This window comes from Brienomyrus brachyistius, chromosome 24 (genome assembly GCF_023856365.1).
Source record: "Brienomyrus brachyistius isolate T26 chromosome 24, BBRACH_0.4, whole genome shotgun sequence".
Lineage (NCBI taxonomy): Eukaryota > Metazoa > Chordata > Actinopteri > Osteoglossiformes > Mormyridae > Brienomyrus > Brienomyrus brachyistius.
This window is the reverse complement of record NC_064556.1, coordinates 888395-912046: the sequence shown is the minus strand read 5'-3', so window position 1 is coordinate 912046 and position 23652 is coordinate 888395. Positions and strand designations below refer to the sequence as shown.

General features: G+C 48.2%; 2 protein-coding genes and 1 long non-coding RNA gene across 7 annotated transcripts; 1 reads left to right on the top strand and 2 right to left on the bottom strand.

Moving 5' to 3' along the window:
• Nucleotides 1–3428: 3428 nt before the first annotated feature.
• On the top strand, nt 3429–16089 carry hif1al2 (hypoxia inducible factor 1 subunit alpha, like 2). 5 transcript variants are annotated; one of them, XM_048994835.1, is made up of 17 exons: nt 3430–3606; nt 5650–5924; nt 6053–6189; nt 6367–6451; nt 6640–6737; nt 6885–7057; nt 8737–8843; nt 9274–9421; nt 10572–10722; nt 10810–10905; nt 10990–11294; nt 11865–11988; nt 12144–12261; nt 12380–12523; nt 12612–12862; nt 14304–14409; nt 15959–16089. In XM_048994835.1, exons 1-15 carry the CDS (start codon nt 3584–3586, stop codon nt 12749–12751), a joined length of 2124 nt encoding a protein of 707 aa, XP_048850792.1. In that variant the 5' UTR covers nt 3430–3583; the 3' UTR covers nt 12752–12862; nt 14304–14409; nt 15959–16089. The 5 variants fall into 5 exon arrangements, with proteins under 5 accessions (XP_048850794.1, XP_048850792.1, XP_048850789.1 ...); XM_048994832.1 differs by lacking the exon at nt 15959–16089 and having other exon boundaries at nt 14304–15753; XM_048994836.1 differs by lacking the exon at nt 15959–16089 and having other exon boundaries at nt 10993–11294.
• Nucleotides 4414–5475, bottom strand: LOC125719934 (uncharacterized). The gene is made up of 3 exons (XR_007385249.1): nt 5413–5475; nt 5189–5293; nt 4414–5006 (listed from the first exon to the last, which is right to left on the bottom strand). It is a non-coding gene; the product is annotated as an uncharacterized LOC125719934 (long non-coding RNA).
• six7 (SIX homeobox 7) lies at nt 15829–23595 on the bottom strand. Its single transcript, XM_048994841.1, has 3 exons — nt 21348–23595; nt 18899–19062; nt 15829–16997 (listed from the first exon to the last, which is right to left on the bottom strand). Exons 1-3 carry the CDS (start codon nt 21789–21791, stop codon nt 16793–16795), a joined length of 813 nt encoding a protein of 270 aa, XP_048850798.1. The 5' UTR covers nt 21792–23595; the 3' UTR covers nt 15829–16792.
• Between the last annotated feature and the right edge of the window lie 57 nt (nt 23596–23652).

Sequence of the window (23652 nt, the reverse complement as noted above, 5' to 3'; positions counted from 1 at the left end):
CTGACCCCTAAGCCTAACCCTGACTCCTAACCCTAAACCTAACCCTGACCCCTAACCCTTACCCTGACCCCTAAGCCTAACCCTGACTCCTAAACATAACCCTGACTCCTAACCCTGACCCCTAACGCTAACCCTAAGCCTAACCCTGACTCCTAACCCTAACCCTGACCCCTAAGCCTAACCCTGACTCCTAACCCTGACCCCTAAGCCTAACCCTGACTCCTAAACCTAACCCTGACTCCTAACCCTGACCCCTAAGCCTAACCCTGACCCCTAAGCCTAACCCTGACTCCTAACGCTAAGCCTAACCCTGACTCCTAAACCTAACCCTGACTCCTAACCCTGACCCCTAAGCCTAACCCTGACTCCTAACGCTAAGCCTAACCCTGACTCCTAACCCTGACTCCTAACGCTAACCTGAGGCAGCGTATCCATTATTCTGATTAAAGGCCCCGATTTAAATGTTAAATATGCTCACAAGTTACACAAAACCTTAATTAATTTAATTCAGGGTAAAGTCTTGAACGTAACGGAAATACATGTTTCTTAAATTTATATCAGAGTGAACTAGTATATTTTAATGTAATCGGAATGTGTCTGACTCATCTATATGCTTTAAACTTCCCATTTCGTGCTTTAACTGTACTGTACAGTTTCTAGGCTGGAGGACTGTAATCAGACACCGTTGCACTGTCAGCTTATAACCATCTGCTTGTCTGCAGTGTACATGTCCTCCTCATGTTGCTGTGATTTCCTCTGGGTGCTCCTGATGGATGGATGGATGGGTGGATAGATGGATGGATGGATGGAACTTTTTTTAGTTATAAAAGGGATATAGTCAAGAATAGCTGCTAGAGGACCTTAAATACTATATAAATGAAAGCTGGTTGGAGGAATAGCTCAGCTAAGCAACAGTAACAACAAGAAAAATCATCAATTTCACAATCTAATTTATGGTGACAGTGAATTTGGGGGCAGGCCAGCGTGTTGCCGTGATGGCGATCTGTCGCAGGACAGTCCTGCACGCTGACACACCCCAGGGGTCATGTTAAGGTGAGGGAACCGGAGCCACTGACGGGATCTCCAGTGGTGGGAGGATAAACAAACACAGAGCTGGGCTAGGATGCAGCCGACCCCCCCAAGGCACGAGGCCACTGCTGGGCTATCACTGCTCTGCTTATATAAGTATATCTATGTATTTCCTATCTACTGAATGTGTACATCTTATATATACTACTTATACGCATTACTTATATATATTAGTTATATATGTTACCAATATGTGTTGTGCTAGCAGTAGTAATAGCTTGTTTTTAATAACGTAGCATCTAATATCGGGTAAGCTTTACATTAACTGTACCTTCATAAAGCATTGTAAGCATTGTAGGTACTGTAATTTTATCTTAACAGATAAAATAAAATAACAAAATACCAGTAATGCACTTCGAGCACGTATCTGTATTAATAATGAACGTTGTGCACCCACATTTCTAAAACAAAGTTAAATGTCTCCCTCTCCTTTGCTGCCACAAAGCGGTGCTACTTAAATTTACTTTTGATTTCACTCAATTTGATGAGGTCCAGGTCTTCATCCATACAATGTGTCTGCAAAGTTTGAAAAAGATTCATCAAATACTTTTTGAGTTTTTGCACTAACAAGAACTGGACCAGTCCCAAAACCACATGTATTCCCTGCCTGGGACAAGGCTGTGCATGTGGACTCTTATGTACGTACTACATTTGTCTGTGGATGCAAACGATTATGATCAGCAGCAGTGATATTCCACCACACCAGCAGAGGGCAGGTGTATTGCAAAAACACAAACACAAGCTGTATAAACATTTATGAAGTTGTTACTAGGCTTGGACAGTATTAGGTTATATGGTATACCTATACCTTGGTATTTTGAAATCTTGACTGAATCTTTGCTGAATTTTATCGCAAAGATTTTGAAATGCCAGAATTAAGGTGACCAGATATTTCATGTCAGGGAGAACACGTTCAGCAACTTCAGGCCTTACAAACTACTTTAAAACTGTGTTTGGCTAAATAGTTCAGCTCTTCTTGGGCTTTGACTGGTTTGTTTCCTTGATTGAAAGACTCATTAATCTGTTTCACATTAACATTAATGACACATGTATGGTTATAGGAAACTGACCAATCAGCACCCAGCAAGAACTCGGTGCTTAAGTGAAATCCAGGTCCTTTTAATTCAAATGGTTGACATGGTAGTTTACAAACCCTGTTGTAGCTCATAGTGTCCCCCCTTGACAAGGATGTCACCCCAATGTCACCCTACCAGAATAGCATTGCTTTTGGAAATACCATCGAAATACCATATGCTACATCTTAAAGTACAATAGTTTGCAAGCTAAAATCCCACAGTTGATCTGCTTCTGTCAGTTTGTCACTTTAAACAGACTTCCTCTAAACTGTTCTATTACAATTGTGACTTTAAAAGTACCTCTTAATGTTTTTGTTTTTTAACAAAGCATCTGCATTTTCCTTTAAAGCCTATGTTTTGGTCCAACTAATTGATTACATGATCACCTCATCACAATTAATCAATTATAAAAATAATTATTTTTTGCGACCCAATGCACTATTGTGCAAAAGTCAAAGAAAACAATGATTTTCACATTGGTGTAAAACTATGATATTATATCTATCAAGATGTTGTATCCCTGGTCTTTGCTGCAACCATCCAATACACCACAGACACACCTTAATACCTCATTCAGTTAATTACCTAATTAAATTAGTTAATTGAGCTGTTAGTGAAATCTAACAAGCACGCGGAATGGCTGAGGTGCTCCGGAGGAGAGCTTTGGGAACTGAAGTGATGTTCATCTAGCCATCCAACTAGATATCAGTGACTTCTTGGAGAACAGTTTTATGTTTAGAAACAGTTTTAGTTTTATTGTTACTGTAAATTTGCATATTTTCTAATGTTTATTTTTTCTAACCAAATATTGACTAAACTGACAGCCTAAGACATTTTCTTTGACTTTTGATTATTAGGGGTCCAAGCGACGAATTATAATTAGAACCATCAGTTGTATCACGGGTCATTGTGGTGTATAGAGGGTTACATTTTTACTGTTTTATGGGACGGAATATTTACTAGTATTTATAGTCATATTTTTGCAAAATTTACATTCCATTTTTTCATTAGTGACCCTTATGCATATTTCATAATAATAGTTTGTTAATAATGTAATAACATTACATTAATACCTTTGTTTTATTAGTATCATTTTCAAGAGAATAGTCCTGTAATTTAAACAAAGAAGTGCTGTTTGATGATGTTTTCTGTGTTTAATGATTATTTTATGGAAGAGTATTGGGGGAGGGGGGCACTAGGGCCTGGGGAGAGCCCTGTATGGAGGTGGGCGGGACGCCGAGAGACACTGACACACTGATTAATGGGCAGTCATTTCCAATGGTCTAACAGTCTGTGTGGGGACGGCACAGTGAGCACCATGAGTGACACGCACCTGTGATCCCGGGCTTTCCGCGCCATTTCATCCGTCACTCATCCTCCTCTGAAGATCCTCACCCAACAAGCAGCAGCCAGAAAGGATGAGTGAAGACCACCGCAGAAGGTAAGCGACAGATTTCAGTGCCAAGTCAGCCGCTCCAGCACTGCAAGTGTTCACACTCACACAATAGTGCATCCCTCCACAAGGAACTTTAATCCAACTTCTCACATCAAACAAAATGTATCTTCATGCTCATAATCGGTGTAACTATTTTTACAATGTAAAAACTATTCAAAGCAATATGCTGTTGAAGCCCAGTTTGAAGTAAGTATGTGAAACGTATTTAAATGCTTTAAATTTGTAAAAACTCTTCCAAGGAGAGTTAAAGCCATGTGGAGATATGCAAACCGTCAGCCCGGCCTGTCTGTTTGTAAGCCTGTCTTAATACATCCATCCTAATGATCAGTACTGCATTCATGAAGTACAGGGCTCTTTCAATCTCTTGATAATCTTATATCGATGGGCTTGGTTCTGCTCTGGTGTGATTGGTTCCTGTCCGGGTTGAGAACGTTACCACAGCCCCTACACTCTTGTGTGCAGGGCTGACAGAGAGCGTAGGCCTGGTCTGCAGCCGTATCTCTACCAGCAGGAGAAGCAGGCAGGCACTGATAAGGAGGTGCGACGTTGCTGTGACGTCCACCTCCCTTGTGGAACAGCTTGGCCCTCTATCTGCCCCCCGGATGACGCACTCGGGCCCCCTAAGCACCGATACCGTCCATGCTGGGCTCTGATAGCCAGCTGTTATGACACGCTCAGTCCCTAGGGACGTAATGTGCCCCACAGAGTGGTGAGCTCCCTCTCACTCATGGGACCATCTAGCGGCAACCATGAAGAATTTGAAAGTTGGTGAAATGTAACATTACAATTTATTAGGCACCATTTGGGGAAGTGATAGAGAGCAGCGACAGCCACTTGCAGGAGCAATTGAGGTTAAGGGCTTTGCTCAAGTGCTCAACAGTGAAATTACTCTGCTGTGAGATTTGAACAGGCAACCTTCCGCCTGTATCAGAGCCCCCGTCGCGGAGCCCTTGATCCGGCGTACCTGTGCATCAGAGCCTCGCCTGTATCAGAGCCCCTGCGCTGAGCCCTTGATCCGGCGTACCTGTGCATCAGAGCCTCGCCTGTATCAGAGCCCCCGCGCTGAGCCCTTGATCCGGCGTACCTGTGCATCAGAGCCTCGCCTGTATCAGAGCCCCCGCGCTGAGCCCTTGATCCGGCGTACCTGTGCATCAGAGCCTTGCCTGTATCAGAGCCCCCGCCGCTGAGCCCTTGATCCGGCGTACCTGTGCATCAGAGCCTCGCCTGTATCAGAGCCCCCGCACTGAGCCCTTGATCTAGTGTACCTGTGCATCAGAGCCTCGCCTGTATCAGAGGCTCCGCGTTGAGCCCTTGATCCGGCATACCTATGCATCAGAGCCTCGCCTGTATCAGAGCCCCCGCGCTGAGCCCTTGATCTAGCGTACCTGTGCATCAGAGCCTCGCCTGTATCAGAGCCCCCGCGCTGAGCTCTTGATCTAGCGTACCTGTGCATCAGAGCCTCGCCTGTATCAGAGCCCCCGCCGCTGAGCCCTTGATCTGGCGTACCTGTGTATCAGAGCCTCGTTTGTATCAGAGCACCCGTCACTGAGCCATTGATCCGACGTACCTGTGTATCAGAGCCCCCGTCGCGGAGCCCTTGATCTGGCATACCTGTGTATCAGAGCCTCGCTTGTATCAGAGCGCCCGTCACTGAGCCATTGATCCGGCGTACCTGTGCATCGAGCCTCGCTTGTATCAGAGCCCCCGCACTGAGCCCTTGATCCGGCATACCTATGCATCAGAGCCTCGCCTGTATCAGAGCCCCCGCGCTGAGCCCTTGATCTAGCGTACCTGTGCATCAGAGCCTCGCCTGTATCAGAGCCCCCGCGCTGAGCTCTTGATCTAGCGTACCTGTGTATCTGTGCCTCGCTTGTATCAGACCCCCCACCGCTGAGCCCTTGATCTGGCGTACCTGTCCATCAGAGCCTCGTTTGTATCAGAACCACCGCCGTGGAGCCCTTCATCCGGCGTACCTTTGCATCAGAGCCCCCACTGCAAAATCCTTCATCCAGTGTCCCTGTGCTGCAGGACGAGCTCAGAGTGGCGGCGGGCGCGGTCCCGAGCAGCAGCGCAGAGCCGGAGGGAGCGAGAGGGCCAGCTATTCAGGCAGCTGGCTCTGGAGCTGCCCTTGGCTTCCGGTCTGGCCACCCGCCTGGACAAGGCTTCCGTCCTCAGGCTGTCGCTCACCTACCTCCATCTGCGGGCACTTCAGGAGAACATGGACACCTGTTTGAGCAGCGTTGACCCCTCACTGTGCGGACCCCCCCGGGAGAGTGATGGTCCAATCTACTCACACCCCTGCGGTAAGCCGGTAGCCTTAAGCCAATCACATCGCAGCTGAGACGTCAGCCAAGGAAGGATGAAGGAGGCTCAACCTTCTGTGATCTTCTTCGGAGCTGTTAACAGGACAGCCGCACATCTCTGTCCTCAGGGCACGACTCGGCTATGGAATCCTGCGTCGAGAAGGTCCTGGAATCAGCTCTGGGGGGGTTTCTGCTCCTGGTGTCCCACAGTGGCCAGATCATTTACACGACTGATGGCATCCACACGCACACTGGCATCAACCAGGTGCGCCTGCATCGCAATCAAACTCTGCTCTCCACAATTCCACTTCTTCTTCGCTGATGATTTCATTTTGTCCCTCAAAAAGACCAAACGCCACTTTAATCTGCCTACATTGAGTACAAAGCCATGGAGTTTATGGTTTATGGTCACTCATTTTGGTCAACGATCTTCCTTGGACAGATGGATCTCATTGGCCAGAACCTGTTTCACTTCATGCACCCATGTGACCTGAAAGAGGTGAGGGACATCCTGTCCAGCAAATCAGGTAAAATAGGATGACGAGGCGCTCAACATGCTCTGTTACTATGGAAACCTTAGTACCCTGAAAATGCTTTTAATAATGATATTATTATTGTCATAGATCACTTAGTGTCAGAGTTTTGATTCCATTTGCCAACTTCCAGCAGTAAAATGTAAGATATTATATAAATTTCTGTTCTAATGATCTTCTAGGCACAGAGGATCAAAAGCAGTGTGACCTTCATCTGCGTATAAAATGTACTTTGAGTTCCCATGGACGACCGGCCAGCCTGAAGTCCGCATCCTGGAAGGTCAGTGCCCTGACCTTTACGTTCATGTTCACTCCCCGTGAACATGAAGGGTTGTAGAAAATAGTTAATTTTGGAATGCCGGCCAGGGAGCGCAGACTGGCGTTTGCGAAGCCCTAATTTGCGCCACCCCCCTGGTTCCGGAGGCAGGTCCTGCACTGCACAGGGATCCGGAAACACGCGGCAGGCTTGGGGGTGCTGGTGCTGCTCTGTGAGTCGCTGTCGGAGCCGCCGCTCAACGTGCGGGATGTGAGCCCAGAGGGGGGGGCGGCCTTCCTGAGCAAACATACGCCAGACATGTGCTTCTCCTACTGCCAGTCCAGGTACGGAGAGCCGGAAGGTTCCTGCGGCACCAATGCGGGGTCTGTGCGTGTGGCGTGACACAGATACCACCGAGCACTTAGGCACAGGGCAGCTGCAAAACTGTCACCCTCCCAGTGTCGGTGCCAGCACAAAGCGGTCAGCCAGGCTTGGGGGGCAGGGGCAGTGGGGTTACTGACCGTTGTCAACTGGGGGAGGGCGGGGGGTGGTAAAAGTTATCGGCTAGGAGGAGAGCGGGGTGGCAACCATATCTACATCCCTGGAGGACACGGGCTAATAGAGTAATCTCATCTTTGGGTGATAATTTTGTGTGTGGGGGGGGGGGGGGGGGGCAGGCAGTCATTTGGACAAGAACACTGCACTGCACACAATGGCAGTTTGTTTACTGAAAGGAAATTTGGAATCCCTTCATATATATTAAATAAGTTTAGGTCTAAATAATAACTGATATTCCAGTGTGCGCAGATAGATGAAATGCAGTGATACTTCATGAAAAGACAATGGTGTTAAGCGGGAATATCGCCGGTAATTCCAGTAATTACTGGGCGCTCTCTGTGAATGACAACCTGCACGTAGACGGCTTGGGTGGCCGGACGTCCAGCCTTTTGCAGGTCAGGAGCACAGCCTGTCATTAACCCTGCACCCTGCAACCAGCTGCTTTTCTCATGATGAAAGCAACACTTCGAAAAAACAAAACTGCAATAACAGGGGATGGTTTCCGTATAGTTTTATATCAATTTAAAATCCTTTTTAGACTTTATTAATATATAATAGTAACATGACTTCAGTCTTTATTTGCTGCATCAGAAAACTTTGAACATGCGTTTTGGAAATTAAACAGGGATATAATGAGATACAAGCTCTGTTATGGACCTGCCGCTGACTTTGTAGTCCCTCTTAGCCTGGTATTGTTTAAAAGCTGCTATTTTAAATCCAGTGAACATAGGCCTAAATGCATCTGCACTGTGTGTGCTTCAGTACTTCGGGCTCCATCCACTGGATCCACGTCTACTGAGTCTTCAACGACGTCTGCAACCTTCCATGGATCCTAGTTCCTAATGGGCAGCTCCAGTAACCCGTCCATGTTCTGTCGAGCTGAGCTACTTTGTCGAGTTAGGCTAGCCTAGTGCTAATCGATAGCCTTAACCCTAACCCCAACCCTAACCCCCAAACAGTGGAACTGCACATGTGCAAAAAGGCTCGATAGTACGTCTCGATAGCTAGCTCAACTCATCAGAACACCGGCGCCGTCTGTGTGGAGGAGCCGGACCGCGCCAGAAGTGCCTGTCCAGCGGAGCGGTTCTGCTCCACAGGCAGGACCTTAGTATGGTAGCTAAGGCCAGTTAACCGGCTCTTCTGAATGCCAAAGGACACAAAGATGTGTTGTGTTGAAATATATTAATTGTTCTTCATGGTGAATCGCAGCCTGAACTCCTTATGTTACTGAGTGTGAGTAGTTGTATTAATTGTACTACTACAAAGTCCACGTAAGTGCAATCCCCTGCAAACTAATTTCCAAAAAAATCATTCCTTTTGTTTTTTTTCTTTTTTTATTTTTAGGTTAATAAAAATAGGGGGAAAAAATGTTCCCGGTTAAAGCAAAGGCATTTCATTGTTCGTTAATCACTTCAGCGCATTGCCTGCATGTGTGCCCTGCGAATGTCTTCTTGCTGTCTTTCAGAGTGTCGGAGTTAACAGGCTATACGGAGAGCGAGCTTATCGGACAGTCCGTGTACCAGTATTACCATGCTTTGGACTGCAAGAACATGCTGAGGACACATCTCAGCTGTAAGTCATCATCCCCTTAGCGTTTCTAAGGAACTATAACCTTGAAATGACCAAATCCCAAATTATTAACGCCGTAAAACAGTAATTCTGCGCCATTAGTAATTCTGCGCTCTCCGAACTTCCTCACGTACCAATAACGATTGGAAGCCACCCGATCATCGTTTTCTCTTTCTTTTATTAACATTTGTTCTCAGAAGGAAATTCTGCGATTACATGCAGACTCCCTGTCAAAATAGCATGTAAATGATATTTTAGGAACACCTGCCCTGTGTAGCATAACTGATGTTTGCGTTTGAGTAACCCACGTGTAAAGTTCAGCTTGAAGCCACGGCAGTGCTGTTACCGAGGTCACTGTACAGCTCAGTGAGGGGCCAGTGGAGGAAAGGTGCCCCTCAGAGTTACCTGACATGTGCTCTCCTTCCTGGGACAGTGTTATCGAAGGGCAGGGTCTCCACTGGACTGTATCGGCTGCTGGTGAAGCATGGAGGCTTTGTGTGGATGGAGACCAGCGCCACCGTGGTGTACAACAGCCACACTGGGCGCCCTCAAGGCATCATCTGCGTCAACTACATCCTCAGGTCAGAGTCGTGTGTATTTTAGTGTGTCTTAGCTCGAGTCCGTGGGTGTACATGTCCTGCTAAGTCAACCGGAGCTTGACCAGCACTGACTATTAAACCTAAATAGCTAATACACACACTTAAATGCTACAGGGCTGCCTGGTGGCACAGTGATTAGCACGTCCACCTCATCTCTCTGGAGACGCTTTAGAAGTTTGCATGCTCTCCCCATGCCATCGTCCTGGGCTTTACTCCAGGTGCTCCGGTTTCCCCCAGAGTCCAAAAACATGCTGAGGCTAATTGGAGTTACCAAATTGCCCATAAGTGTGCATGTGTGAGTGACTGGTGAGTGTGCCTGTGCGTGTAAATGGTGAGTGTGCCTGTGCGCGTAAATGGTGTGTGTGCCTGTGCGCGTAAATGGTGAGTGTGCCTGTGCGCGTAAATGGTGAGTGTGCCTGTGCGCGTAAATGGTGAGTGTGCCTGTGCGCGTAAATGGTGTGTGTGCATGTGCGCGTAAATGGTGAGTGTGCCTGTACGCGTAAATGGTGAGTGTGCCTGTGCGCGTAAATGGTGAGTGTGCCTGTACGCGTAAATGGTGAATGTGCCTGTGCGCGTAAATGGTGAGTGTGCCTGTACGCGTAAATGGTGAGTGTGCCTGTGCGCGTAAATGGTGAGTGTGCCTGTGCGCGTAAATGGTGAGTGTGCCTGTGCGCGTAAATGGTGAGTGTGCCTGTGCGCGTAAATGGTGAGTGTGCCTGTGCGCGTAAATGGTGAGTGTGCCTGTACGCGTAAATGGTGAGTGTGCCTGTACGCGTAAATGGTGAGTGTGCCTGTACGCGTAAATGGTGATTGTGCCTGTGCGCGTAAATGGTGAGTGTGCCTGTGCGCGTAAATGGTGAGTGTGCCTGTACGCGTAAATGGTGAGTGTGCCTGTGCGCGTAAATGGTGAGTGTGCCTGTGCGCGTAAATGGTGATTGTGCCTTGTGATGGGTTGATGCTCCATTCTAGGTCATTCCCTGCCTTGTGTCCATTGCTTCTGAGATAAGCTCCGGACCCCCCGACCCTGTTTACAATGAGCAATATAGAAGATGAACGAATGAACTCTTAAATACAAGAGATTTCTTCTCTGCTGTGGTCTGAATTCGGCTTCCTGTTTCTTTCCTAACCTCAGCGATGTGGAACAGCCAGATGTGGTGTTATCTCTGAAGCAGAAGGAGTTCAGGACGTCCTGTTCCACAGGTCCTGTCACTGCCCCAAGCCATGTTCACCTGGCTGCTGGTTCTGGGTTGACGGTGGAGAAGACCGTACCCCCTGCCCTCCATGTGAGGAATTCTGTGGGTTTTCTGCTCATCGTTCAGTGTTGAAGGTCTCTGAGGATTCTGACGGTGTCTTCCCCGCTGCCCTTCTAGGACGTGAGGGACAGGGTGGAGGTACCCCAGGGATACCCCTTCATGGAAACGCTGTTGGAGTGGGACACCGCCGAAACCACACAGAAGGCCACCCAGGTACACACAACCTAAGCGACAAACCTTCAGCATTCAGCCTATGAAAGGTCTGGAATGAAGGTGGTGACACCTCACGCCCTTAAGCAGGATCTATCTGAGGAGGACCTGGACACTCTGGCTCCATACATCCCCATGGACGGAGAAGACTTCCCCCTCTCTCCCATCTCAGACATGGTGGAGGACCTGACTGAGTCCAGGCCCGAGGAGACCCTTTACATCCTCCCGTACCAGGAGGCAGAGAGTTGGGGCCGGCCTGGCTGCCCCTCCCCACGCCCTGCCCCCCCCCTCCACAGGCCCCTGACATCATATGCGCCTCCTCAGACACAGCCGGCTGTTATTTCCCATTACAGCCCCCTACAGACTCACATGCTCAAAGGCTTCCCCTATTGGTAAGAAGCCTGAACAACATATACAATGTCACACTTTGTAATTAAACACTTTTTGCCGCCCAGACAGGTTGCAAAATATTCATCCATCCATCCATCCATTTTCCAAACCGCTTATCCTATTGGGTCGCGGGGGGTCCGGAGCCTATCCCGGAATCAATGGGCACGAGGCAGGGAACAACCCAGGATGGGGGGCCAGCCCATCGCAGGGCACACTCACACACCATTCACTCACACATGCACACCTATGGGCAATTCAGCAACTCCAATCAGCCTCAGCATGTTTTTGGACTGTGGGGGGAAACCGGAGTACCCGGAGGAAACCCCACGACGACACGGGGAGAACATGCAAACTCCGCACACATGTGATCCAGGCGGAGACTCGAACCCGGGTCCCAGAGGTGTGAGGCGACAGTGCTAACCACTGCACCACCATGCCGCCCGCAAAATATTCATTTATATATATATTTTTTTAACAGAAAATAATCTACTTTTACATACAAAGTATATACAAAATAGCAGACAAATCACGCAGGTGAGATGTTACCTTTAAGTGAAGACTGTGTGTTTCAGGAATGGTCTGAGATCAGCATACAGTAATGACGTCATATCCACGTCCAGCCCTGGGAAACGGGAGGTTTATACTCGCAAGAGACATTGGACCGAGGGACATTTACTGTCCAGCAGAGATCAACAGGTATGCATTCCGGAAAGGGAGGGTCCCCCTTACGAGACTCACTGACACAAAGACACAGCTCACTGTATCGATCTATATTCATACAGACGCAGTATAATTACCTAGACAGAGATATGAAGTTATGAAAAGACTCTGTGCATCTGCACTGTCCATAGTCTTGCCGTAGCTCTTGCATTGGTGGGCAACCGGCTGCATCTCAGTGGAAGAAAGTGAGACCAAATCACAGTAACTACATGCCAGTCAAGAAGTGTGACCCCTTGTGGTGGAGTCCAGGTACGGCTACATTTATGTATGTGTGAAACGTATGCAGAACGTTTGACTGCTAAGATCTAATACAAAGCATCATGTAGAAATCTGACATTATGCGTCTTGCCCTCTTCCGCGTTCCCAGGTACGATGATCAACGGGTGTTACCAGATTCCGTTGGGGTTTGTGCCCTGGGCCCCCAAATACAGAAACGCCCCCAGCACCCCCCCAGCCCAGGCTGTCTCACGCACTGGCAATGAACGTCGAGCCGCAGACCAGCCCCGAGCAGGTAAGCAGTCTAGTTGGCCTTTGTTTGCTCTGTCATATGGTCGCCATGGCTCCTACATCCCTGCTTGATTTCTTCTGTCCCTGTGCAGAGCCAGCGGCAGCAGTTCTGCCTGTGCTGAGCCGTCTGGAGTGTGAAGTGAACGCCCCCCTGGGCCCGACGTCCTGCCTGCTGCACGGTGCCGAAATCCTCTCTGTCCTCGATCAGGCCACCTTCAGACTCTGCCCCTAGGGCGGCCGACAAACATCACAACTGCTAGCCATCCCAAAAGGCCCGAAGGCCTACAGCCCAAAATCCTGGGTAAACATGGCCTAATAGTCTGTAAACTTAGACCAAAAGCCGGTAAGCACAGCCCGAAAGCCTGTGTAAACACAGCCCGAAAGCCTGTGTAAATACAGCTCGAAGGCCGCAAACACAGCCCGAGAGCTTCAAAATAGCCCAAAAGCCTGTGTAAACATAGCCCGAAGGCCTCAAACATGGTCCGAAAGCCTGTGTAAGCACAGCCCAAAGGCCGCAAACACAGCCCGAAAGCCTGTGTAAACATAGCCCGAAGGCCTCAAACATGGTCTGAAAGCCTGTGTAAGCACAGCCCAAAGGCCGCAAACACAGCCCGAAAGCCTGTGTAAACATAGCCCAAAGGCCGTAAACACAGCCCGAGAGCCTTTGTAAAAACAGCCAGAAAGCTGCAAACACAGCCCGAGAGCTTCAAAACAGCCCTTAAGCCTGTGTAAATATAGTCCAAAGGCCGCAAACACAGTCCGAAAGCCAGTGTAAACACAGCCAGAAAGCCGCAAACACACTCCGAGAGCCTGTGCAAACACAGTCCGAGAGCTTGCAAACACATGCCATTCAGCCTTGAGATTTTAGTCTCACATGCAGAATAGAACTTCTGCTTTACCAAGAGCCTGAACTTCATTCAGATCTTGTACTGGCTAATGCTCTGTAACAAACTGGCAAAGATCCCAAAAGCAGGCGCGGAGACAAACCAGTAAAAGCGACAGGCGTTTCCCAGCTCAGTATCATCTCCCCTATGGATAGTGGCCCCTCTCATCACTAATTCCATGGAGGTTTTTCTTAAACCTGTGATGTCACTTATCAAACACATACATTTAAACATCAAACAGCTATTAAACATATCTAGATATATTTCTGACATTGCGTCTGATAAGGCTGGAACGTCGTCACGTACATGTAGATAATGTTAGCTTAGTTCCTGCATGCTTCGTTTTCATACAGCCATAAGATCCTTCCTGAAGGTCCATCTACACATGAGTTTTACTACCATACACAGCCTAATTATTCATTTTGTGTTAGATATCATTAGATATCATTAGATACTATTACAGGCGCTCTGTATTAGCAACACAGAAAGTATATTCTTCAACTGCAGCAAGCTGCCCAGGTTATAAAATTTGACAATTCAGTATATGGAATTACTGATGCAAGTTTGAATGTAATTTAGAGATCTTATAATATAAGATAAATGTTCAAATTAAATGAAAGTAAATGTGATATTTCTTGTCTGAATATTTGTAAATAAACTGTATCTTAATATATATTTTACAAATGTTTTATTTTCTCTTTTCCATTGTATGAGAAAATTCTTTATTAAACTTATATAAACACCTTTTATCGTGATTTCCCCATTTTTGTCCTATGAGACCTGTATGGATGGAGGGCTCCCCCTGCAGGATGTCTAGGGACACGCAGGGACGGTAAACACAAGCGCACACTTTCTCCTCTCTATTTGCTAACGGTCACCTGCTTATTATTCTCATTTTAGGTTTTGGGTTCCAGTCAATTTCACCTATAGCCCTGAAAGCATCCATCCATCCATCCATCATCCATCCATCCATCCATCCATCCATCCATCCATCAGTAATATCCAGGTCAGAATGAAGAGCCCAGAGCTGATTGCAGCCACCATACGATACAGCTGAGATACTATAGTCCACCGTTGGGCACAATGTCACATCACAGGTACATTACAGTCACCACGTTTATTAGCTGTGTGTCTTTGACTTTAAGAAGAATCTCAGGCTTGGAGAGAAGCTGCAAACTCCACACACACAGAGCCGGGAGTGTGATCCAACCCCCCCAACCGGGGAGGTGTTGGGTCCGGGGTGTGAACACATGATACCCCGTTGATGTGTGTGTACGCGGTGGGTTTGGGCTCCTACCATCCCTAACTTCTGCATTTAAAATCCTGCTTTGATTTAAATATGCTCATATATTTAAAAAAATGCAACAGGCGGCAAAGAAATGGTAGAGAGACAGCACTAAAAATAAATGAAGATTTCATGCAATACGAGGCCAGAGACTGCAGACGATTTTTGGAGCAGACCAGCACAATTCTGTATGGAACAGAAGGTGTTTTCACAGAAAATGGGAAATCATGAAAAACACCCAGCAAATATTCTTACTTTTAGTTTTGTTCCTTAAACACTGAGAATCGCCACATACATTACACAATGGCTTAAATTTGTATATTAATGATACTGAGCTCAAATAAATGTACATATTACATTGTGGATACGTTTGGTCCCCATAATGTGACAAAAAAACCTGTCATTTTAACACTGTAGAGACCATTTTTTCGGTCTCCACAAGGGAAAACTAAATTTTATTTTTTAAAAATCTCTGGCTGTAATCAAATGCGTGTGTGTTAGTCTGTTCATCCATCCATCCCTATGCACCTGACCGAATACATGCCGGTACATGCCGATGTCTATGCCCTCCCGGGACATTCGGTGGAGCCATTGCCTTATGTAATTACTGAACCTCACTCATTCACCCTCAGCGCATGACTGCTGCTCCTCTCAGCTCTAACCCGGCCATCAGGGACATGCGATCGCCCTAAACACACAATCGGATTATATATGTCGTCTGAAGTAGTTTGTAAACTGAACAGCTGTGAACGCTTTATCCACAGTAATTCCGTTAGTAATTCTGAGGCATCACGTAGGTTATTAACGCGTATCTGTTGCCATTAATAGCATTTGGACTATTTTAATTATGTCAGATCTCCTGCCAGTTTCCATCTATTCACTATGTGTCACGAGCTATAGCTAGTTTTTTATTATTAAATGTTTTCGGTGCATGTTATCTTAATGCTTCATTGGTCTATAACACACAACTTTAATTTTGGCCGCTTTGTTAATATGAAATGCAGCCCGTATTCCTGACATGCCGACCTGTCACAGACCGCTTCCAAAGCGGGATTCACACTCCAGGGCTGCGGGTTTGAATCCTATGAAGGGGCTTTAGGGTCCAGTGACCCAGGATACGTGTTTAGAAGACAGATGATGGATATTTCAAAATATATTTTATTAGCAACAGAACATCTTAAAGCAGTAAATATATTTTATTTTTATTTTAACTAACAAAAAAACTTCATGGAAGATGTTATGTAATTATTTCTTTGGTCTTTTTCCTTAGTACACCCCCCAGGAGTGTATCTGAATGATGTTGCATGGCAGAGCAGAGAATGAGTCACGTTTGGACGACAAAATCACCACTTCAGAGGGCAGTGTCACCTGAGGTCATTCCTGATGTGCATGATCAAGCAGAGAGACTGCTGCTGCACTGGCCCCCACTAGGAGACACAGAGTCAAACACTGAATGGCATCATGAGGTCATGTGACCACAGTGCTAATGTGATACACCCTGCGTCATGGACATAGTCAGAGGTTAAAATATCAGGTACCGAAATTAAAATTCAGACCAAGATTTTGTTTTAACCGACAACTTGAGTTCTCTGTGATATAATCTCTCACATGTTTAAAAATGCTAATTCTGCTTTGGATGGATAGTTGGATAGTCTGGCTTTATCAGAAGGACAACACTGACCTCTCCTGGTTTTGGGTAAAATAACTGTGGCCAGAGGTTCACATGCTCATGATGTGGGCAATGAAGTAGCCATACAGGAGACATGGCAGCCCTCGCTGGCCGGAGATGTATGTGCTCCATCACAGAAACATGAGTCTGTGTGTATGCATACATGAACACGCTCTCCTCGGAGATGCGGCCGGGCTGCTTCCACCGTATTGTCCATGAGAACGACGTAGCTTGTGCTTGGCATGACGCCTTCGCTCACTGCAGAAGCAGCAGGATTAGTAACTGGAGATACGGGCACTTTAGAGAAATATGCAAGGTGGGAGGAGTCAGGGTTTGCCTGACCCCCTCCGACCCCCCAGGGTTAGGACATCACCCTAGTCAGTGCAGGCAGGCTGTCAGACGACCCGCGACGTCATTCCGTAATTCTGTCGCCTCTCAGGCCTCAAACTCGCTGTCGCTGCTGATGGAGATATCAGGGGTGGCAGCGCCAACCCTGCAGGCCTCTGTGCCCGCGTTGCAGTCACTGCCCTTGGGGCTACCTGGGTATCGAGGCAAAGATGGCTGCAGGCTGGGATGGTATTCCGGGGCCGAGCCGCCTAGGGAATTCCCCCTGGAGATGAGGTCTGCGTCCTGTTGCAGCCTGAACAGCAGAGAAAATGTGATTCTGTCAGTGGTTTAAATGCCTCTTTGAGGACTTAACTGGACAGGAAAGTCCCTCCCTGCAACTAAACCAAAGGTGGCCGATAATTCTCTCTAGTACAGGGCAGTGTTTCCCAGCCTGATCCTCGAGGACCCCCAGACGGATGACATTTTTGCTCCCTCCCAACTCGCAAAAGAGCAAAAACATGGACTGTACACCCTCCACATGGTCATGTACCCCCAGAGTACCTTCTCGCATGATCTTGTACCCCCAGTGTACCCTCCCTCACAGTCTTGTACCCCCAGTGTACCCTCCCTCATGGTCTTGTACCCCCAGTGTACCCTCCCTCATGGTCTTGTACCCCCAGTGTACCCTCCCACACGGTCTTGTACCCCCAGTGTACCCTCCCTCATGGTCTTGTACCCCCAGTGTACCCTCCCTCACAGTCTTGTACCCCCAGTGTACCCTCCCTCATGGTCTTGTACCCCCAGAGTACCCTCCCACACGGTCTTGTACCCCCAGTGTACCCTCCCTCATGGTCTTGTACCCCCAGTGTACTCTCCCGCACGGTCTTGTACCCCCAGTGTACCCTCCCGCACGGTCGTGTACCCCCAGTGTACCCTCCCGCACGGTCTTGTACCCCCAGAGTACCCTCCTGCATGGTCTTGTACCCCCAGAGTACCCTCCCGCACGGTCTTGTACCCCCAGTGTACCCTCCTGCATGGTCTTGTACCCCCAGAGTACCCTCCCGCACGATCTTGTACCCCCAGTGTACCCTCCTGCACGGTCTTGTACCCCCAGAGTACCCTCCCGCACGGTCTTGTACCCCCAGTGTACCCTCCTGCATGGTCTTGTACCCCCAGAGTACCCTCCTGCATGGTCTTGTACCCCCAGAGTACCCTCCTGCATGGTCTTGTACCCCCAGAGTACCCTCCCGCACGGTCTTGTACCCCCAGAGTACCCTCCTGCATGGTCTTGTACCCCCAGAGTACCCTCCCGCACGGTCTTGTACCCCCAGAGTACCCTCCTGCATGGTCTTGTACCCCCAGAGTACCCTCCCGCACGGTCTTGTACCCCCAGAGTACCCTCCCGCATGGTCTTGTACCCCCAGAGTACCCTCCTGCATGGTCTTGTACCCCCAGAGTACCCTCCTGCATGGTCTTGTACCCCCAGAGTACCCTCCCGCACGGTCTTGTACCCCCAGAGTACCCTCCTGCATGGTCTTGTACCCCCAGAGTACCCTCCTGCATGGTCTTGTACCCCCAGAGTACCCTCCTGCATGGTCTTGTACCCCCAGAGTACCCTCCCGCACGATCTTGTACCCCCAGTGTACCCTCCCGCACGATCTTGTACCCCCAGAGTACCCTCCCGCACGGTCTTGTACCCCCAGAGTACCCTCCCGCAGGGTCGTGTACCCCCAGTGTACCCTCCCTCATGGTCTTGTACCCCCAGTGTACCCTCCCTCATGGTCTTGTACCCCCAGTGTACCCTCCCGCACGATCTTGTACCCCCAGAGTACCCTCCCGCACGGTCTTGTACCCCCAGTGTACCCTCCCGCACGATCTTGTACCCCCAGAGTACCCTCCCGCACGGTCTTGTACCCCCAGAGTACCCTCCCGCAGGGTCGTGTATCCCCAGAGTACCCTCCCGCACGGTCGTGTACCCCCAGAGTACCCTCCCGCAGGGTCGTGTATCCCCAGAGTACCCTCCCGCACGATCTTGTACCCCCAGTGTACCCTCCCACACGGTCGTGTACCCCCAGTGTACCCTCCCGCATGATCTTGTACCCCCAGTGTACCCTCCCGCACGATCTTGTACCCCCAGTGTACCCTCCCGCACGGTCGTGTACCCCCAGTGTACCCTCCCGCACGGTCTTGTACCCCCAGTGTACCCTCACGCACCTGTTCTTGGCAGAAGCTGCACGATCCCGCTGACGCCGGTTCTTGAACCAGTTGCCCACCTGGGTTGGCGTGAGGCCGGTTGCCTGGGCCAGGTGCCGCTTACGAGAGGGGTTGGGGTACGGGTCCTGCAGGTACCACTCACGGAGCAGGCTGCGAGTCCTCTCCTACCTCACACACACACACACACACACACACACACACGCTCACCATCAGTGTGCTGAGCAAACAACAGGGACACCACAATGCATCACAACAGCTCTTTGTGAGCACAGTTCTTCTCTTAGCGTCCATCCTGTGATTATCTAGGTTTATGTTATTCCTGCTACACGTCTAAGTGGGCAGATCTTTAACTCTGTTTCATCCATGGCTTCAGCTTTCAAACTGCCCTGTAGCAAAGCATTATGTTATAACTCAAAAAAATGTAACCGATGTATAGCCTAGACTATCATGTAATATTGCCACATTAACCTATTATATAACCATCATCATCATCATTATCACATTGTCCGAAAAAGTGCATCAGCATGTTTTTTGATCCATTTCTGGTCACTTCTGTGTCTCTGTGGCAGAACAGCAGGCAAATGTTCAAATGAAGAATGACATGGAAAATCATGAATGGGTCTGATCACTCAGTAGTATATGAATGAGTTTGCAAAGTACCTTTGTTATAAAGGGTTTTGAGAAACACTCATTAACAAATTATCTTAAGTACAAGGTACAACTACCTATCACCACGGAGCTTTCGGGGAAAAGTTAAACTCGCCTAAATTTTTCTGATGAAAAGTAGCTGCATGTTGTGGAGTTATTACATAATGTGGCGTTATTACATAATGTGGCGTTATTACATAATGTGGAGTTATTACATAATGTGGAGTTATTACATAATGTGGCGTTATTACATAATGTGGCGTTATTACATAATGTGGAGTTATTACATAATGTGGCGTTATTACATAATGTGGAGTTATTACATAATGTGGAGTTATTACATAATGTGGCGTTATTACATAATGTGGCGTTATTACATAAAACTCATTCTGCTCATCAGTTTCATGCTCCAAACCTGTGGCACCTAAACGGCGTCAGTTACTGGGCAGGATAAAATGACTGTAGGACACAGGGATGGGAGCGTAGGGGGGGGGGGGGGGGGGAGCAGCATTTGGGAACAGTAGTGGAGACGGGATTTTAAAAAGCAGAAGAGAGGAAAAAGAGGGACTGAAGGGGATGAAGAGTGGGGCTCGCAGAGTGCTGGTAGGGTCAAAGGTCGGATGTCCTCTCAGGGACACCAGGCACAGGCACCGTCAACACGCTGATTTTTCCTTGTTCCACTTCTGATGTAATATGTTCTTCCAGAGAAACAGCACACAGCCGTCCTTGCTGTCTTAAGGTCTGATCTCAGGTCAGAAGGCGGTGTTGTTTTAAATTACACGAGACGTGAGCTGCCTTCACATTAAGCTGTAATTATCTTCTGACGCGATTCAGAGATTAGCTGGCCTTGTTCTGTGCTTATCAACAAATTCAGTGCCTTCAGTTCAATTCTTCTATGGGATAGCGGATATCCTAGAAAGTACAGAAGGAATATCTCAACTGGCTTCCACGGAGAAACCTGGGGGGTGAGGGAGATGGGACAGGGTCCCCGTGCCGGAGGCCGGGTTAGAAGCTCCACAGATGGCCCACGACAAAAGAGGCTTAACTCGACTGTAACAGCACAAAGATGCAGGTTTTCTCACACTAACTGCTGTTTATCTCTGATGTCGCTTGCAGACAGTTTACACACCTTGGTCCGCATCACTGCAGCCATGGTAACGGGCTGCCCAATCACCAGTCACATTTCGTAACAGAGCTGAGTGCTTAAAAAGGGGGTTTCCTGTATTATGGGCTACAGCTGCAGGTCACAACACAACGCAACCTATCACAGCTGTGAAAGCAAGTTTTATTTGCAAAAGCAGTACAAAATCTGCTTGTCATGACTTTTATATATTTCAGTGACTGATTTTAAATGTTTTAATGTTTTGCATCAGTTACTCCTTGCATTCACAGGCAAGAGAATTCAAGAGATCTGTAAAAACATATATTATTTCTAACACGTTTCCAGTAAAAGTGAGATTAACAAGCGGAAGATCATTCCCGCAAATTATAGGCCTACATTAAAAGAGGAATCGACTAAAACTCAACAATTTGGCTTAATTTGCAATTTAAGGTGATATGGTTACTAGTACTAATTTATTAATATTAAACTGTGAAATGTACAAACCAATTTAAGTACCTTTTGCAGGAGATTATTAACTGCACTTTAAATATCTAAATGCAATGATGTGTTTTATTTTATTGACACTAATAATAAAATTGTGCTGGCCTATTTTATAGTTTGTCAGTATCAATATTCCAGTCTAAATATTTTTAGAATGTGCGTTTGCATTTTGACATAATTAAAATCTAATGAATTTACCTTAAAGCAGTGCGCCTTCTGCTCGCCGTCCCAAATGGTGCGAGGGAGCGGGAACTTCTTCCGTATGCGGTACTTCTCCACGGCTCCGAGAGGCCGGCCCCTCAGGCGCTCCGCCTCCCGGTAGTGCGCGCCCAGCCACAGCGCCTGCAGCCTGGCGTGGGACTCGCGGGTGAAGCGGTGGCTCTGCAGGATGCGGTAAAGTGCCTCGAAGTCGCCGCCGTGGAAGGCGACGAGTGCGCGAGCGCGCATCACCGATTCGTGGCAGCTGAGCGCGTTCCCGGGCGCGCCCGGGAGCGCGGCCGGCAGGGACCACAGGAAGCGGCCCAGGCGCTCGATCTCTCCGCTCTCCTCCAGGGTCTCGCACACGCGGGCCACTTGCGCCGGTGTGAAGATCGGTAACGGGAACATGACCGATTTAAATGCTGCCCTGCTGGTTGCTGACATTAATTATCAAAGCATAATCGTTATTTTCAATTGATTCCGGTTCCTGTGCTTAATTATATGTAACAATGTTACTCTATCTGATTAGACTTACGTAAAAAAAATGATGGAAATAGTAGTTTTAGTCGAGAAAAAACAAACTAAAATGTGAAATAAAAGTTAAAGTCAATACGAAATACTTCTATTTTTTTAATAGACCGAGAAAGATTGAGTGGTGGAAAAGCGAGTTAAGCTGCGGAAGGTAAAGAGGAAGCAGCACGAGGGAATCCGTATTTATAGCAAGGTGCCATCAGAATCTGATGAAGTGCTTTTGGGGGGGTGGGGGGATTAAGTCACCATCGCGTTGGAGTGGGGGTCAGTGGCCGGAGAGGTGGACACTAACAGCTTATCTAAGAAAAAAAAGCGAGTTTCTCGGAAAGATATGCTGAGTCTGACTGTCCTTCTGTCCCAGTGCCTAACATGTCAGTAAAGTTACGCTTATGTGACATGGGCTGGGACGCTATCGAGCTTATTCGCTGTTCTGTTTTGTATGTGCTTAGGCAGAAATAAACCCCGGTATCACGGAACAGATGAGGTTTCGTCATGTGGGACAGATTAGCGTTTGAGTCGGCTAACACCCGCACACCGGCGTGCTTACCGGCACGGTGAGATCAGGCAACCTGTAGCTGCAGTTTAATTAGCGTATATCGGGGGTGAATTTGTATAATTTCATTTGGATCGTTCTGCAGGGATCCTGAAAGTCAAACATGTATATGCTCCTCAAATTTCAGCTGCTTTTTCATATATATATGTTCAGTCATTCATTATCCAGCTTGAGAAACAACATATCCAGTTCTGATTGTGTTTACCTGGGTTATCTTGAAATAATTAGTGATCTTAATGATCTTAGTCACAGACTGTCTGACCTGGACATCCTGGTTAGACTTAGCGGACCCAACACCCCGTGATAAGGAGATTAGGGGGGAGGCCAGGCAGGGGGGCAGGCTTGGCTTTGGAGCTCACGAAAAAATGAGGGAAAGAACAGATTACGCTCTGGTGACAGATCACATCCGATCACACATGCTGGAGACGCATCACAAGCAAGGCCCAGAGGTGTATGGCTGAAGGAATGTTCTGGAAGGAAACAGTCACCTACATCTCCATCTGCGTTTAAAGACATAAATGCTGAAAACCACGGCCTGAAGACGGCCATTAAAAAAGGGAACCATTAGCGTAGCGGAAATTGCTAAAATCTATGTAAAGCAGTTGATGTCAGTATGCGTTCTTCACTAAAGTGTGGGTTTGCACTGGCCAGCGTTTGAATTACATTCATGCTCTTAAAGGTTTTCATTCCCTGAATGACAGCTTTACGCTCTCAGCTCACTCAAAAATGCTTTTTTTTCTGGTCATAATTAAGCAGAAATGGTCCCAATCATGAGCAGCACAGTGGTGTAATGGTTTGCGCTGCTGCCTCACGGCAGGAGGGCCCTGGGTTTGGGCCCTGAGTTTGGTCCCTGGGTTTGGTCCCTAGGTTTGGGCCCTGGGTTCGGTCCCTAGGTTCGGGCCCTGGGTTTGGTCCCTGAGTTTGGTCCCTGGGTTCGGTCCCTGAGTTTGGTCCCTGGGTTCGGTCCCTGAGTTTGGTCCCTGGGTTTGGGCCCTGGGTTTGGTCCCTGGGTTTGGTCCCTGAGTTTGGTCCTTGGGTTTGGTCCCTGGGTTTGGGCCCTGGATCTTGCCTTGGGTTCGGTCCCTAGGTTCGGTCCCTAACTTCGGGCCCTGGGTTCGGGCCCTGGGTTCGGTCCCTGGGTTCGGGCCCTGGATCTTGCCTTGGGTTCGGTCCCTAGGTTCGGTCCCTGGGTTCGGGCCCTGAGTTCGGGCCCTGGGTTCG